We start from the raw sequence: 17612 nt of genomic DNA, 5'->3' as shown, positions 1-17612 counted from the left end.
AGGACCGGATGCTGATGAGGACCAGATGCTGGCATGAGGACCGGATGCTGATGAGGACCGGATGTTGGCATGAGGACCAGATGCTGGCATGAGGACCGGATGTTGGCATGAGGACCAGATGCTGGCATGAGGACCGGATGCTGGCATGAGGACCGGATGCTGGCATGAGGACCAGACGCTGGCATGGGGACCGGATGCTGGCATGAGGACCGGATGTTGGCATGAGGACCGGATGTTGGCATGAGGACCGGATGCTGATGAGGACCAGATGCTGGCATGAGGACCAGATGCTGGCATGAGGACCGGATGTTGGCATGAGGACCAGATGCTGGCATGAGGACCGGATGTTGGCATGAGGACCAGATGCTGGCATGAGGACCGGATGCTGGCATGAGGACCAGATGCTGGCATGAGGACCGGATGTTGGCATGAGGACCGGATGCTGATGAGGACCAGATGCTGGCATGAGGACCAGATGCTGGCATGAGGACCGGATGCTGATGAGGACCGGATGCTGATGAGGACCAGATGCTGGCATGAGGACCGGATGCTGGCATGAGGACCAGATGCTGGCATGAGGACCAGATGCTGATGAGGACCAGATGCTGGCATGAGGACCAGATGCTGGCATGAGGACCGGATGCTGGCATGAGGACCGGATGTTGGCATGAGGACCGGATGCTGGCATGAGGACCAGATGCTGGAATGAGGACCAGATGCTGGCATGAGGACCAGATGCTGGCATGAGGACCGGATGCTGGCATGAGGACCGGATGCTGGCATGAGGACCGGATGCTGATGAGGACCGGATGCTGATGAGGACCGGATGCTGATGAGGACCAGATGCTGGCATGAGGACCAGATGCTGGCATGAGGACCGGATGCTGGCATGAGGACCAGATGCTGGCATGAGGACCGGATGCTGGCATGAGGACCGGATGCTGGCATGAGGACCGGATGCTGATGAGGACCGGATGCTGATGAGGACCGGATGCTGATGAGGACCAGATGCTGGCATGAGGACCAGATGCTGGCATGAGGAGCGGATGCTGGCATGAGGAGCGGATGCTGGCATGAGGACCAGATGCTGGCATGAGGACCAGATGCTGGCATGAGGACCGGATGCTGGCATGAGGACCGGATGCTGGCAAAGAGGACCGGATGCTGGCATGAGGACAGGATGTTGGCATGAGGACCGGATGCTGGCATGAGGACCGGATGCTGGCATGAGGACCAGATGCTGGCATGAGGACCAGATGCTGGCATGAGGACCGGATGCTGGCATGAGGACCGGATGCTGGCATGAGGACCGGATGCTGGCATGAGGACCGGATGTTGGCATGAGGACCGGATGCTGGCATGAGGACCGGATGCTGGCATGAGGACCAGATGCTGGCATGAGGACCGGATGCTGATGAGGACCGGATGCTGATGAGGACCAGATGCTGGCATGAGGACCAGATGCTGGCATGAGGAGCGGATGCTGGCATGAGGACCAGATGCTGGCATGAGGACCAGATGCTGGCATGAGGACCGGATGCTGGCATGAGGACCGGATGCTGGCACGAGGACCGGATGCTGGCATGGGGACCGGATGCTGATGAGGACCAGATGCTGGCATGAGGACCTGATGCTGGCATGGGGACCGGATGCTGATGAGGACCAGATGCTGGCATGAGGACCGGATGCTGGCATGGGGACCGGATGCTGGCATGGGGACCGGATGCTGGCATGGGGACCGGATGCTGATGAGGACCAGATGCGGGCATGAGGACCAGATGCTGGCATGGGGACCGGATGCTGATGAGGACCAGATGCTGGCATGAGGACCGGATGCTGGCATGGGGACCGGATGCTGGCATGGGGACCGGATGCTGATGAGGACCAGATGCTGGCATGAGGACCGGATGCTGGCATGGGGACCGGATGCTGGCATGAGGACCGGATGCTGGCATGGGGACCGGATGCTGGCATGAGGACCGGATGCTGGCATGAGGACCGGATGCTGGCATGGGGACCGGATGCTGATGAGGACCAGATGCTGGCATGAGGACCAGATGCTGGCATGAGGACCAGATGCTGGCATGAGGACCAGATGCTGGCATGGGGACCAGATGCTGATGAGGACCAGATGCTGGCATGAGGACCAGATGCTGGCATGAGGACCAGATGCTGGCATGGGGACCGGATGCTGATGAGGACCAGATGCTGGCATGAGGACCAGATGCTGGCATGAGGACCGGATGCTGGCATGAGGACCGGATGCTGGCATGAGGACCGGATGTTGGCATGAGGACCGGATGCTGGCATGGGGACCGAATGTTGGCATGAGGACCGGATGCTGGCATGAGGACCTGATGCTGATGAGGACCGGATGCTGATGAGGACCAGATGCTGGCATGAGGACCAGATGCTGGCATGAGGACCAGATGCTGGCATGAGGACCGGATGCTGGCCTGGGGACCAGATGCTGGCATGGGGACCGGATGCTGGCATGAGGACCGGATGCTGGCATGAGGACCAGATGTTGGCATGAGGACCAGATGCTGGCATGAGGACCGGATGCTGGCCTGGGGACCAGATGCTGGCATGGGGACCGGATGCTGGCATGAGGACCGGATGCTGGCATGAGGACCGGATGCTGGCATGAGGACCGGATGTTGGCATGAGGACCAGATGCTGGCATGAGGACCGGATGCTGGCATGAGGACCTGATGCTGGCATGGGGACCAGATGCTGGCATGAGGACCTGATGCTGGCATGAGGACCGGATGCTGGCATGAGGACCGGATGCTGGCATGGGGACCAGATGCTGGCATGAGGACCTGATGCTGGCATGAGGACCAGATGCTGGCATGAGCACCGGATGCTGGCATGAGCACCGGATGCTGGCATGAGGACCAGATGCTGGCATGGGGACCGGATGCTGGCATGAGGACCGGATGTTGGCATGAGGACCGGATGTTGGCATGAGGACCGGATGCTGATGAGGACCAGATGCTGGCATGAGGACCAGATGCTGGCATGAGGACCAGATGCTGGCATGGGGACCGGATGCTGGCATGAGGACCGGATGCTGGCATGAGGACCGGATGCTGGCATGAGGACCGGATGCTGGCATGAGGACCGGATGTTGGCATGAGGACCGGATGCTGGCATGAGGACCGGATGCTGGCATGAGGACCGGATGCTGGCATGAGGACCGGATGCTGGCATGAGGACCAGATGCTGGCATGAGGACCGGATGCTGGCATGAGGACCGGATGCTGGCATGGGGACCGAATGCTGATGAGGACCAGATGCTGGCATGAGGACCGGATGCTGGCATGAGGACCGGATGCTGGCATGAGGACCACATGCTGGCATGAGGACCAGATGCTGGCATGAGGACCAGATGTTGGCATGAGGACCGGATGCTGGCATGAGGACCGGATGCTGGCATGAGGACCGGATGCTGATGAGGACCAGATGCTGGCATGAGGACCGGATGCTGATGAGGACCAGATGCTGGCATGAGGACCGGATGCTGGCATGAGGACCGGATGCTGGCATGAGGACCAGATGCTGGCATGAGGACCGGATGCTGGCATGAGGACCGGATGCTGGCATGAGGACCGGATGCTGGCATGAGGACCGGATGCTGGCATGAGGACCGGATGCTGGCATGAGGACCAGATGCTGGCATGAGGACCGGATGCTGGCATGAGGACCGGATGCTGGCATGAGGACCGGATGCTGGCATGAGGACCGGATGTTGGCATGAGGACCGGATGCTGGCATGGGGACCGAATGTTGGCATGAGGACCGGATGCTGGCATGAGGACCGGATGCTGATGAGGACCGGATGCTGATGAGGACCAGATGCTGGCATGAGGACCAGATGCTGGCATGAGGACCGGATGCTGGCATGAGGACCAGATGTTGGCATGAGGACCGGATGCTGGCATGAGGACCAGATGTTGGCATGAGGACCAGATGTTGCCATGAGGACCGGATGCTGGCATGGGGACCAGATGCTGGCATGAGGACCTGATGCTGGCATGAGGACCGGATGCTGGCATGAGGACCGGATGCTGGCATGAGGACCAGATGCTGGCATGGGGACCAGATGCTGGCATGAGGACCTGATGCTGGCATGAGGACCAGATGCTGGCATGAGGACCGGATGCTGGCGTGAGGACCAGATGCTGGCATGAGGACCGGATGCTGGCATGAGGACCGGATGTTGGCATGAGGACCGGATGCGGGCATGAGGACCAGATTTTGGCATGAGGACCGGATGCTGATGAGGACCAGATGCTGGCATGAGGACCAGATGCTGGCATGAGCACCGGATGCTGGCATGAGCACCGGATGCTGGCATGAGGACCAGATGCTGGCATGGGGACCGGATGCTGGCATGAGGACCGGATGTTGGCATGAGGACCGGATGCTGATGAGGACCAGATGCTGGCATGAGGACCAGATGCTGGCATGAGGACCGGATGTTGGCATGAGGACCAGATGCTGGCATGAGGACCGGATGTTGGCATGAGGACCAGATGCTGGAATGAGGACCGGATGCTGGCATGAGGACCAGATGCTGGCATGAGGACCGGATGTTGGCATGAGGACCGGATGCTGATGAGGACCAGATGCTGGCATGAGGACCAGATGCTGGCATGAGGACCGGATGCTGATGAGGACCGGATGCTGATGAGGACCAGATGCTGGCATGAGGACCGGATGCTGGCATGAGGACCAGATGCTGGCATGAGGACCAGATGCTGATGAGGACCAGATGCTGGCATGAGGACCAGATGCTGGCATGAGGACCGGATGCTGGCATGAGGACCGGATGTTGGCATGAGGACCGGATGCTGGCATGAGGACCAGATGCTGGAATGAGGACCAGATGCTGGCATGAGGACCAGATGCTGGCATGAGGACCGGATGCTGGCATGAGGACCGGATGCTGGCATGAGGACCGGATGCTGATGAGGACCGGATGCTGATGAGGACCGGATGCTGATGAGGACCAGATGCTGGCATGAGGACCAGATGCTGGCATGAGGACCGGATGCTGGCATGAGGACCAGATGCTGGCATGAGGACCGGATGCTGGCATGAGGACCGGATGCTGGCATGAGGACCGGATGCTGATGAGGACCGAATGCTGATGAGGACCAGATGCTGGCATGAGGACCAGATGCTGGCATGAGGACCGGATGCTGGCATGAGGAGCGGATGCTGGCATGAGGACCAGATGCTGGCATGAGGACCAGATGCTGGCATGAGGACCGGATGCTGGCATGAGGACCGGATGCTGGCATGAGGACCGGATGCTGGCATGAGGACAGGATGTTGGCATGAGGACCGGATGCTGGCATGAGGACCAGATGCTGGCATGAGGACCGGATGCTGGCATGAGGACCGGATGCTGGCATGAGGACCGGATGCTGGCATGAGGACCGGATGTTGGCATGAGGACCGGATGCTGGCATGAGGACCGGATGCTGGCATGAGGACCAGATGCTGGCATGAGGACCGGATGCTGGCATGAGGACCGGATGCTGGCATGAGGACCAGATGCTGGCATGAGGACCAGATGCTGGCATGAGGACCGGATGCTGGCATGAGGACCGGATGTTGGCATGAGGACCGGATGCTGGCATGAGGACCGGATGTTGGCATGAGGACCGGATGCTGGCATGAGGACCGGATGCTGATGAGGACCAGATGCTGGCATGAGGACCAGATGCTGGCATGAGGACCAGATGCTGGCATGAGGACCAGATGCTGGCATGAGGACCAGATGCTGGCATGAGGACCAGAAGCTGGCATGAGGACCGGATGCTGGCATGAGGACCGGATGCTGGCATGGGGACCGGATGCTGATGAGGACCAGATGCTGGCATGAGGACCTGATGCTGGCATGGGGACCGGATGCTGATGAGGACCAGATGCTGGCATGAGGACCGGATGCTGGCATGGGGACCGGATGCTGGCATGGGGACCGGATGCTGGCATGGGGACCGGATGCTGGCATGGGGACCGGATGCTGATGAGGACCAGATGCGGGCATGAGGACCAGATGCTGATGAGGACCAGATGCTGGCATGAGGACCGGATGCTGGCATGGGGACCGGATGCTGGCATGGGGACCGGATGCTGATGAGGACCAGATGCTGGCATGAGGACCGGATGCTGGCATGGGGACCGGATGCTGGCATGAGGACCGGATGCTGGCATGAGGACCGGATGCTGGCATGAGGACCGGATGCTGGCATGAGGACCAGATGCTGGCATGGGGACCGGATGCTGATGAGGACCAGATGCTGGCATGAGGACCAGATGCTGGCATGAGGACCAGATGCTGGCATGAGGACCAGATGCTGGCATGGGGACCAGATGCTGATGAGGACCAGATGCTGATGAGGACCAGATGCTGGCATGGGGACCAGATGCTGGCATGAGGACCAGATGCTGGCATGGGGACCGGATGCTGATGAGGACCAGATGCTGGCATGAGGACCAGATGCTGGCATGGGGACCGGATGCTGGCATGGGGACCGGATGCTGGCATGGGGACCAGATGTTGGCATGGGGACCGGATGCTGGCATGGGGACCGGATGCTGGCATGGGGACCGGATGCTGGCATGAGGACCGGATGCTGGCATGGGGACCGGATGCTGGCATGGGGACCGGATGCTGGCATGGGGACCGGATGTTGGCATGGGGACCGGATGCTGGCATGAGGACCGGATGCTGGCATGGGGACCGGATGCTGGCATGAGGACCGGATGCTGGCATGAGGACCGGATGCTGGCATGAGGACCGGATGCTGGCATGAGGACCGGATGCTGGCATGGGGACCGGATGTTGGCATGAGGACCGGATGCTGGCATGAGGACCAGATGCTGGCATGAGGACCGGATGCTGGCATGAGGACCGGATGCTGGCATGAGGACCGGATGCTGGCATGAGGACCGGATGCTGGCATGAGGACCAGATGCTGGCATGAGGACTAGATGCTGGCATGAGGACCAGATGCTGGCATGAGGACCAGATGCTGGCATGGGGACCGGATGCTGATGAGGACCAGATGCTGGCATGAGGACCGGATGCTGGCATGAGGACCAGATGCTGGCATGGGGACCTGATGCTGATGAGGACCAGATGCTGGCATGAGGACCGGATGCTGGCATGAGGACCGGATGTTGGCATGAGGACCGGATGCTGGCATGAGGACCGGATGCTGGCATGAGGACCGGATGCTGGCATGAGGACCGGATGCTGGCATGAGGACCGGATGCTGGCATGGGGACCGGATGTTGGCATGAGGACCGGATGTTGGCATGAGGACCGGATGCTGGCATGAGGACCGGATGCTGGCATGAGGACCGGATGTTGGCATGAGGACCGGATTCTGGCATGAGGACCGGATTCTGGCATGAGGACCAGATGCTGGCATGAGGACCAGATGCTGGCATGAGGACCAGCTGCTGGAATGAGGACCGGATGTTGGCATGAGGACCAGATGCTGGCATGAGGACCGGATGCTGGCATGAGGACCGGATGCTGGCATGAGGACCGGATGCTGGCATGAGGACCAGATGCTGGCATGAGGACCGGATGCTGGCATGAGGACCAGATGCTGGCATGAGGACCGGATGCTGGCATGAGGACCAGATGCTGGCATGAGGACCGGATGCTGGCATGAGGACCAGATGCTGGCATGAGGACCGGATGCTGGCATGGGGACCGGATGCTGGCATGAGGACCGGATGCTGGCATGAGGACCGGATGCTGGCATGAGGACCAGATGCTGATGAGGACCAGATGCTGGCATGAGGACCAGATGCTGGCATGAGGACCGGATGCTGGCATGAGGACCGGATGCTGGCATGAGGACCAGATGCTGGCATGGGGACCGGATGCTGGCATGAGGACCGGATGCTGGCATGAGGACCGGATGCCGGCATGAGGACCGGATGCTGGCATGGGGACCGGATGCTGGCATGAGGACCGGATGCTGGCATGAGGACCAGATGCTGGCATGAGGACCGGATGCTGATGAGGACCAGATGCTGGCATGAGGACCGGATGCTGATGAGGACCAGATGTTGGCATGAGGACCGGATGCTGATGAGGACCAGATGCTGGCATGAGGACCAGATGCTGGCATGAGGAGCAGATGCTGGCATGAGGACCGGATGCTGGCATGAGGACCGGATGCTGGCATGAGGACCAGATGTTGGCATGAGGACCAGATGCTGGCATGAGGACCGGATGCTGATGAGGACCAGATGCTGGCATGAGGACCAGATGCTGGCATGAGGACCAGATGCTGGCATGAGGACCAGATGCTGGCATGAGGACCGGATGCTGGCATGAGGACCGGATGCTGGCATGAGGACCGGATGCTGGCATGAGGACCGGATGCTGGCATGAGGACCAGATGCTGGCATGAGGACCAGATGCTGGCATGAGGACCGGATGCTGGCATGAGGACCGGATGCTGTCATGAGGACCAGATGCTGGCATGAGGACCGGATGCTGGCATGAGGACCGGATGCTGGCATGAGGACCGGATGCTGGCATGAGGACCGGATGCTGGCATGAGGACCGGATGCTGGCATGAGGACCGGATGCTGGCATGAGGACCAGATGCTGGCATGAGGACCAGATGCTGGCATGAGGACCAGATGCTGGCATGAGGACCGGATGCTGTCATGAGGACCAGATGCTGGCATGAGGACCGGATGCTGGCATGAGGACCAGATGCTGGCATGAGGACCGGATGCTGGCATGAGGACCAGATGCTGGCATGAGGACCAGATGCTGGCATGAGGACCAGATGCTGTCATGAGGACCGGATGCTGTCATGAGGACCGGATGCTGGCATGAGGACCGGATGCTGGCATGAGGACCAGATGCTGGCATGAGGACCGGATATGGCATGAGGACCGGATGCTGGCATGAGGACCAGATGCTGGCATGAGGACCGGATATGGCATGAGGACCAGATGCTGGCATGAGGACCGGATGCTGGCATGAGGACCAGATGCTGGCATGAGGACCAGATGCTGGCATGAGGACCGGATGCTGGCATGAGGACCAGATGCTGGCATGAGGACCGGATATGGCATGAGGACCGGATATGGCATGAGGACCGGAGGAGGTCCAGACGTCCTGGAAGGAGACACGTGGTCGTGTGACGGGAGGAGCTCGTCTTTATTCCGCAGTAAACAGGAACAGGAGCAAACAGGGAAACATCACATTTCTACCCATCAGTAAAACTCCGTCCTGCTTCCGCCATCTCCTGATCCCGGGACGTCCCACGAGGACGGACACACTGCTTCTTTGTTCTGCAGAAGGAAAGAGACGCTCCTCTCATCTACCAGTTTTTCCACAAGTCCTTTTATTTTTTTGTATCTGTGAAGCCGCCATGTTTCCCACATTCTGTTGTCCTGGAGACAGACGGGGGGATTGGGGGGTTTTCTGGTTGTCCCGGAGACAGACAGTCGGGGGGGGGGGGGGGGGGGGGGGGGGGGGGGGGACGAGACGACACAGTGAGACCGCATCCATCCAGGCGGAACGCCACTCGTCTGCCGCGGCGATGACATGACCTGCCATTACTGTCCGAGGCGCTGCTGACAGGCGCTGTATCGCTGCAGGGCGTCCAGTAGGTCCTCGTAGGAGACATCTCTGTGGGACGCCAGCGAGCTGGGAACACAGAGAAGGACGAGACATGTGAACATATGGAAAGACAAGTCTGCCCCCTGCTGGACGTGGAGAAGCAGCGTTTTCCTCCTGGACCACGAAGCATCGTCGGGCTTTTAGAGCCTCGACGTCCATGATGGCGTCCGCTGCAACGCCGGTCCCACACTGAGACCGCCACAGCGCTTACACCGCCTCTAAACGTAGAACTACAGCAGTCAGAACTGGAGCTGTGACGATGCGCCTTTGTCCCAATTCCATTTAAATTCTTATAATTTTGCCGGTTTTTATAAAATAAAAAAATGTCTTAAACTTTTTCTGCTTGTCATTTTCCAGCGAGGGAAAACCGACCATCGCTCTGCTGCTGTCGTGCCCAGAGTCAAAAGATCAATAAAAACTACAAAAATGACTGAATTTTATGATGGATTATGTTTATTTTTTTGAAAAAAGATTTTGAAATTGTGAAGCAAGGAATCCTGATTTTCCAGCCCTCGTCAGAACGGTGAGAACTGAGACGGGAAAAGCGGATTTTTCCTGCGGTGAGGCCGAGTTCACGTCTAGGACGGACTTACACCCTGACCGCTGGTCTCCGGGATCCAGCTGGTGACCACAGCTGGGCCTGAACATAGCTGTAAACCAATCATCTGATAGTTCACCTCACTGGACTCATCGTCTGCTCTGAACCGGACTGAACATCTAGTCAGTGGACTCACATGAACTCTGTTAGTCTTATGTGCCACGGCAAGAAACCCAACGTGCTGTTGACCGGGCCGAACTTCACCACCAGCTCCGGGTCCGGGATATTCTTTGACTCTGGAAGAAGAAGACAGCAGTCATGGACGCAGCCTCCAGATGAAAGCCAAGCGGACAGATGCTGGTACCTCTGAGGAGGACATCCAGCATGGACACGCTGATGTCTCTGGAGCTCCTCTCCTTGTTCTCCACTGAGTGGCAAAGCTTTCTGGCTGCCTGGACGATGCTCGTCTTCCCGTCCTCTGGAGACAGCACCTTTACCGTGGACCTGCAAGACACAACTAGCACACATGCACACACGGTCACAGCTCTGGCCACACTGGACAGCTAACGGGAGCTAACAGGCAATAACAGAAGCTAATAGGAGGGCGGCATGGGAGGGGGGGGCGGTGTAGGAGGGGGGTGGCAGCAGAGGAGGGGGTGGACGGGGTGGGGGGGTCGTGGGAGGGAGGGGGATGGTTGGGAATGGGGGGGGTAGGAATAGGGTCCATGGCGGAGGGGCTCCTCCCGTCGGCGGCAGTCTTGGCGTTGCTGGTGGCGCCGGGCCCCGGACCTGGATGGATGTCTGGGTTGGAGCCGGGGACTCTCCGGCCCCTGGAGTGCTGGGCCGCCAGGGATGGGGGGACAACCGGGGTGCTGCCTCCTGCTCCACCTGGTGGGCCGGGACTTGCCCTTCAGCCCTGGGGGTGTCCCGGTGAGGTGGGGGCACCTACTGCGGCCAGCTGAGGAGTTGGTCGCCCAGGGGAGGAGTCCTTCTCCCCTGGTTGTGCCCCTCCCCATGCCCCCCTCCTCTTCCGCCACCCAACATCATACATACAGCATATAGGGCACGGTGGGGGGGTGAAGTCGGTGGTCCCGGGAACCCTAAGGGGCATTTTCCGATGGACCCCGGCGACCACCTGCCCCACTAAGTTTTAATTGCAACATAGACACCAATATACATTTAGGGTTTGGAGGGGACAGGCGCCTTGGCCATGGGGGGGGGGGGGGGGGGGGACAGGAGCTACAGCGGTGGCCCTTGCCCATCCCCTCCCATTGGGGTCTTTCTCCCCCCGATTTTACTCACAACTTAGACACTATTACAGTTACACAAGCAGCACACACAGGAAGGGGAAGGAAGGGGGGGGTGGGAGTGTTGGGGACAGTAGGGCTTGGGAGGGAGAGGGATGGGGAGGGTGCTGGAGAGGGGGGATAGGAAGCAGCGGGAGGGTTGTGGGGAGGGGTTGTTGGGGGGAGGGTCTACGGATGTGTCCTTGTCCTTGGGGATCCCGCCCCTGGTATCGTGGTGGCGCCGGCCCGCGATGGTTTTGCTCTGGGTGGGCGGGGCCCGCTGGGTCTTGGCCGGGGCTCTGCCGGGGGGAACGGGTGGTCCTGGGGCCTGTGGGCTGCCGGCTCTCTGTGCGGCCCGCGCTTCAGCACCCGGCGTGCCGTCGCCCTGTGCTACCCGGTGCCCCTGCCTCGTGGCGCCTGCCTGGAGGCTTCCACTGCTCTGGGCTCGGGGGACGGAGGCTCTCTCTGCTTTGCCTGCCCGGGCTCTGTGCGCGGTGGGCTTGCCGGGCCCTGGGGGCCTTGGCTTCCTCCCCTACACCTCGGGTCGTGGTCGTGCTCCCCTACAAGCACTCAGCTGATCTTTGATTGCATGATCACAGGTTGAACACTCACACGTGCACGCCCACATGCGCTCATCTTCCCATCTGCTTCCTACTAAATGTTGCTGATGACTCTCTGTAGGTATGTTTAATAACGGTTGGTATTGGAATTGTTATTTTATTCATTCATTTACTTTTTTTACTTTTATTTTTCATTTTTTTGTCTGTTTTTGAATATTGTCACTATCCTACTTATGTCTTGTTGTATTTTTTCAGTACTTTATATTGTTTTGCAAATACTGTAACTTTAGCAGCTTAGACACGCCTTTCTTTTCTCTCTCTCTTTTTCCTCCTTTCATTTCCTCTTTTCTTTCCTCTTTCGCTGCCAGGTCCAGCTCGGCCGTATCAAGACTGACGATGATTGCAAAATGATAAAAGGAAAAAAAAAAAAAAAGAATAAATGAAATAAAATAATTATCATAATAATAAAAATATTCAGATTATCAAGGGCAGCTATTTACATGAGATGTCTCCCTTGACAGAGCAAATCTGTCTGGCAAAAATATGGCACGCAGATTGTTCTGTATGCTGAGATGCTGGACAGGACAGATAAAAAAATAAATAAAAAAAATAAATAAATAAATTTAAAAAAAAAAAGAAGACACGCCCCAATATGCAAGTTTTCCAGGTTAAATAGAATTAAAACAGTTTTTACTGCGTTTGACTCCCTTTTGGAGCCCCTGGTGGACGATGGAGGAACTGCAGTGCTGCAGATTAACAATGCAGCATCATGGCATGGGTCAGCTGAGTTCTGAGTTGGGAAATTTCTCCAGTTCTGACCCGGAAACGAGGTCTTACCGTAGTGCTGCTGTTCGTCTTGGCCGCTGCTCAGTAGCTCTACGTTGTATTTGGACCCATCCGGACCAAGCAGGTTCTGCTGCTGTCTCAGTATCTCCTCCTGCAGACGAGGGCTGTTCTTCTGAAACAAACCTGCCAGAACCACACAGAACCGCAGCCATTACTGGTTCTGCTGGGTACTGGTTCTGCTTGGTCAACTGGGTACTGGTTCTGTTGGTTCTGCTGGGTGCTCATTCTGACACCGGTTCTGATTTTGGTTCTGAGCTTGAATCGGGTATATTTTGGTTTGAATGAGCTTCAATCTGGACCCAAATCAGAACTTTGAGAATTTCAACAGAACTGATACCAAGTGGTCAGTTTCCACGGAACCGGTGGGTCCATAACGTGGCCAGTCATGTGACAGTGGACCAGGATCACAACCAGAACCAGAACCTGCAGAATCTGGGTCAAAATGTAGAAACAGAACCAGAACCTGCAGAGACTGGGTCAGAACGTAGAACCAGAACCTGCAGAGACTGGGTCAGAACGTAGAACCAGAACCAGGTGACCAGAACCTGCAGAGACTGGGTCAGAACGTAGAACCAGAACCAGGTGACCAGAACCTGCAGAGACTGGATCAGAACGTAGAACCTGAACCTGCAGAGACTGGGTCAGAACGTAGAACCAGAACCAGGTGACCAGAACCTGCAGAGACTGGGTCAGAACGTAGAACCTGAACCTGCAGAGACTGGGTCAGAACGTAGAACCAGAACCAGGTGACCAGAACCTGCAGAGACTGGGTCAGAACGTAGAACCTGAACCTGCAGAGACTGGGTCAGAACGTAGAACCAGAACCAGGTGACCAGAACCTGCAGAGACTGGGTCAGAACGTAGAACCAGAACCAGGTGACCAGAACCTGCAGAGACTGGGTCAGAACGTAGAACCAGAACCTGCAGAGACTGGGTCAGAATGTAGAACCAGAACCAGGTGACCAGAACCTGCAGAGACTGGGTCAGAACGTAGAACCAGAACCAGGTGACCAGAACCTGCAGAGACTGGGTCAGAACGTAGAACCAGAACCAGGTGACCAGAACCTGCAGAGACTGGGTCAGAACGTAGAACCAGAAACTGCAGAGACTGGGTCAGAACGTAGAACCAGAAACTGCAGAGACTGGGTCAGAACGTAGAACCAGAACCTGCAGAGACTGGGTCAGAATGTAGAACCAGAACCAGGTGACCAGAACCTGCAGAGACTGGGTCAGAACGTAGAACCAGAACCAGGTGACCAGAACCTGCAGAGACTGGGTCAGAACGTAGAACCAGAACCAGGTGACCAGAACCTGCAGAGACTGGGTCAGAACGTAGAACCAGAACCTGCAGAGACTGGGTCAGAACGTAGAACCAGAACCAGGTGACCAGAACCTGCAGAGACTGGGTCAGAACGTAGAACCAGAACCAGGTGACCAGAACCTGCAGAGACTGGATCAGAACGTAGAACCTGAACCTGCAGAGACTGGGTCAGAACGTAGAACCAGAACCAGGTGACCAGAACCTGCAGAGACTGGGTCAGAACGTAGAACCTGAACCTGCAGAGACTGGGTCAGAACGTAGAACCAGAACCAGGTGACCAGAACCTGCAGAGACTGGGTCAGAACGTAGAACCTGAACCTGCAGAGACTGGGTCAGAACGTAGAACCAGAACCAGGTGACCAGAACCTGCAGAGACTGGGTCAGAACGTAGAACCAGAACCAGGTGACCAGAACCTGCAGAGACTGGGTCAGAACGTAGAACCAGAACCTGCAGAGACTGGGTCAGAATGTAGAACCAGAACCAGGTGACCAGAACCTGCAGAGACTGGGTCAGAACGTAGAACCAGAACCAGGTGACCAGAACCTGCAGAGACTGGGTCAGAACGTAGAACCAGAAACTGCAGAGACTGGGTCAGAACGTAGAACCAGAACCTGCAGAGACTGGGTCAGAATGTAGAACCAGAACCAGGTGACCAGAACCTGCAGAGACTGGGTCAGAACGTAGAACCAGAACCAGGTGACCAGAACCTGCAGAGACTGGGTCAGAACGTAGAACCAGAACCAGGTGACCAGAACCTGCAGAGACTGGGTCAGAACGTAGAACCAGAACCTGCAGAGACTGGGTCAGAACGTAGAACCAGAACCAGGTGACCAGAACCTGCAGAGACTGGGTCAGAACGTAGAACCAGAACCAGGTGACCAGAACCTGCAGAGACTGGGTCAGAACGTAGAACCAGAACCTGCAGAGACTGGGTCAGAATGTAGAACCAGAACCAGGTGACCAGAACCTGCAGAGACTGGGTCAGAACGTAGAACCAGAACCAGGTGACCAGAACCTGCAGAGACTGGGTCAGAACGTAGAACCAGAACCAGGTGACCAGAACCTGCAGAGACTGGGTCAGAACGTAGAACCAGAACCTGCAGAGACTGGGTCAGAACGTAGAACCAGAACCAGGTGACCAGAACCTGCAGAAACTGGGTCAGAACGTAGAACCAGAACCAGGTGACCAGAACCTGCAGAAACTGGGTCTGAACGGAGAACCAGAACCTGCAGAGACTGGGTCAGAACGTAGAACCAGAACCTGCAGAGACTGGGTCAGAACGTAGAACCAGAACCAGGTGACCAGAACCTGCAGAAACTGGGTCTGAACGGAGAACCAGAACCTGCAGAGACTGGGTCAGAACGTAGAACAAGAACCTGCAGAGACTGGGTCAGAACGTAGAACCAGAACCAGGTGACCAGAACCTGGGTCAGAACGTAGAACCAGAACCTGCAGAGACTGGGTCAGAACGTAGAACCAGGACCGGAGAGCCTTACCGTGATGGTCGTACACGCTGACCCAGGACACCCCCAGGGCCATGCACCACACCACCAGGCTGGCTATGTCCGGGTAACTGGGTTCCTCCTCCGCCACCATCAGGCCGATGTGGACCGGCAGCTTCTCCAGAGCCTTCCCGTCAGACAGACATCTGGAGCGGCGGCGCGTCGCCGGGTTCGGGTCGGCGTCCTGGGGGGGAAGTATCTTCCTCCGGTGGTCAGGGAACCCGGCGACAGGCAGCAGCAGCGCGGCCACTGCCCGCTCCCACAGCCGGCCCCTCCAGCTCCTCTGCCGGAGCCACGAAACCAGAGCTCTCTTAACGCGGACCAGAACCAGCAGCAGTCGCCATAACAACCCGTACAGCAGTGCCATTTCCTCCCGGTAGAGCCGGGTTTGGAGCTCCTGCAGCGGGTCTCCGCTTCAGCTCCGCCGGCAGCAAACTCTGCCCGCCGCCATTTTCTTCCTTCCTTGACAACCCCTGACCTACTGACGTAAGCACGCACACAATGATACACGGAGCCCCGTGATTGGACGAAATAAATGTGACGTAGAACTCCGGCGCTACAGCGAGATCACGTGACTGGAACCTTTTTTTATTTTAATATAAAGAAATGAAATGAAAAATACTTTATTAATCCCCAAAGGGAAATTTCATATTGTAGTATATAATAATAATAACTAGAGGAGGTCTTGTTCTGGCTGATGCTGCTGGCAGGAATGATCTTCTGTACCTTTCAGTCTTACATCGGACCTGAAGAAGCCTCTCACTGAACACACTTTGTTGTTTCATCACTGTGTTGTGGAGAGGGTGTGAAGGATCCTCCATCATCTTCATCAGCTTGTGCAGCATTCTTCTTTGGACAATCAGCTCCAGCGGCTCCAGAGTTACTCCAAGCACAGAAGCAGCTTTCTGGATCAGTTTGTTGATTCTCTTCAAGTCTCTGGTTCTGATGCTACTACCCCAGCAGATGCTGCAAAGCTGACTGCACTCTCCACAACGGACTTATAGAAGATATGCAACATCTTGGTGCAGACGTTAAACCATCTCAGCTTCCTTAAGAAGTACAGTCTGCTCTGACCTTTCTTGTAGATGTAGTCAGTGTTGCATTTCCAGTCCAGTTTGTTGTCCAGCTGAACTCCAAGATACTGATATTAGATACAGATTGAAGGCGTGACAGGAAAGCAGTGGGCTTATGGAGGGTGTGTGGTCTGTTGGGCTGGAGGTAGGGGGTGAACTGAACCTGTTGAAGAATATGTTCAGCTCATTAGCTCTGTCCAGACCTCCATCAGGCTGGTCCCCCTTTAACTTGAAGCCGGTGATCTTCTTCATTCCAGACCACACATCCCTCAGGTTATTCTGCTGGAGCTGACTTTCTAACTTCTTCCTGTAGTCCTCCTTGCACTTCTTAGTTTGTGTTTTAAGTTGTTTTTGTGTTGCCCTCAATAACTCCCTGTCTCCATCCCTGAAGGCTTTCTTTTTGATGTTCAGCAGCTTTTTCAGGTCACTGGTGATCCAGGGTTTGTTATTGGGGAAGCACCTCACTGTTCTTGTTGGGACGATGCTGTCCACACAGAAGTTTATGTAATCTGTCACACACTCAGTCATGGCGTTGATGTCGTCTCCATGAGGTTCACAGAGGACGTTCCAGTCTGTAGCCTCAAAGCCTCCTCTAAGAGCATCTTCAGCTTCAGCAGACCAGATTTTGATAGTCTTTGTGATGACTGGTTGCTGCTGAACGATGGGCTTGTAGATGGAGGTGAGAAGAACCAGATTATGGTCAGATCTTCCTAAAGGAGGCAGGGCAGAACAACTGGATCCATTATTCATATTTGCATAAAATAAGTCCAACATCTTATTTTCTCTGGTGGAGCAGCTGACA

At 56.8% G+C, this 17612-nt stretch overlaps 1 protein-coding gene across 1 annotated transcript; it reads right to left on the bottom strand.

Annotated features, from left to right (window-relative positions):
• Positions 1 to 9381: 9381 nt before the first annotated feature.
• On the bottom strand, positions 9382 to 16205 carry nus1 (NUS1 dehydrodolichyl diphosphate synthase subunit). Its single transcript, XM_079255999.1, has 5 exons — positions 15732 to 16205; positions 12904 to 13035; positions 10585 to 10737; positions 10417 to 10516; positions 9382 to 9709 (listed from the first exon to the last, which is right to left on the bottom strand). Exons 1-5 carry the CDS (start codon positions 16102 to 16104, stop codon positions 9619 to 9621), a joined length of 849 nt encoding a protein of 282 aa, XP_079112125.1. The 5' UTR covers positions 16105 to 16205; the 3' UTR covers positions 9382 to 9618.
• Positions 16206 to 17612: the final 1407 nt, after the last annotated feature.

This window comes from Telmatherina bonti (genome assembly GCF_933228915.1).
Source record: "Telmatherina bonti genome assembly, chromosome: 16".
NCBI classification, from domain to species: domain Eukaryota; kingdom Metazoa; phylum Chordata; class Actinopteri; order Atheriniformes; family Telmatherinidae; genus Telmatherina; species Telmatherina bonti.
This window is presented reverse-complemented; position numbering and strand designations above follow the sequence as displayed.

Excerpts from the sequence above, each read along its gene's own strand:
- nus1 (XM_079255999.1), bottom strand. The coding sequence starts at position 16,104 with ATGGCACTGCTGTACGGGTTGTTATGGCGACTGCTGCTGGTTCTGGTC. Across the intron at positions 13,036-15,731 it reads CAGCGTGTACGACCATCACG|GTTTGTTTCAGAAGAACAGC; the intron begins GTAAGGCTCTCC and ends TGGTTCTGGCAG. Across the intron at positions 10,738-12,903 it reads AGACGAACAGCAGCACTACG|TTGTGTCTTGCAGGTCCACG; the intron begins GTAAGACCTCGT and ends CATGTGTGCTAG.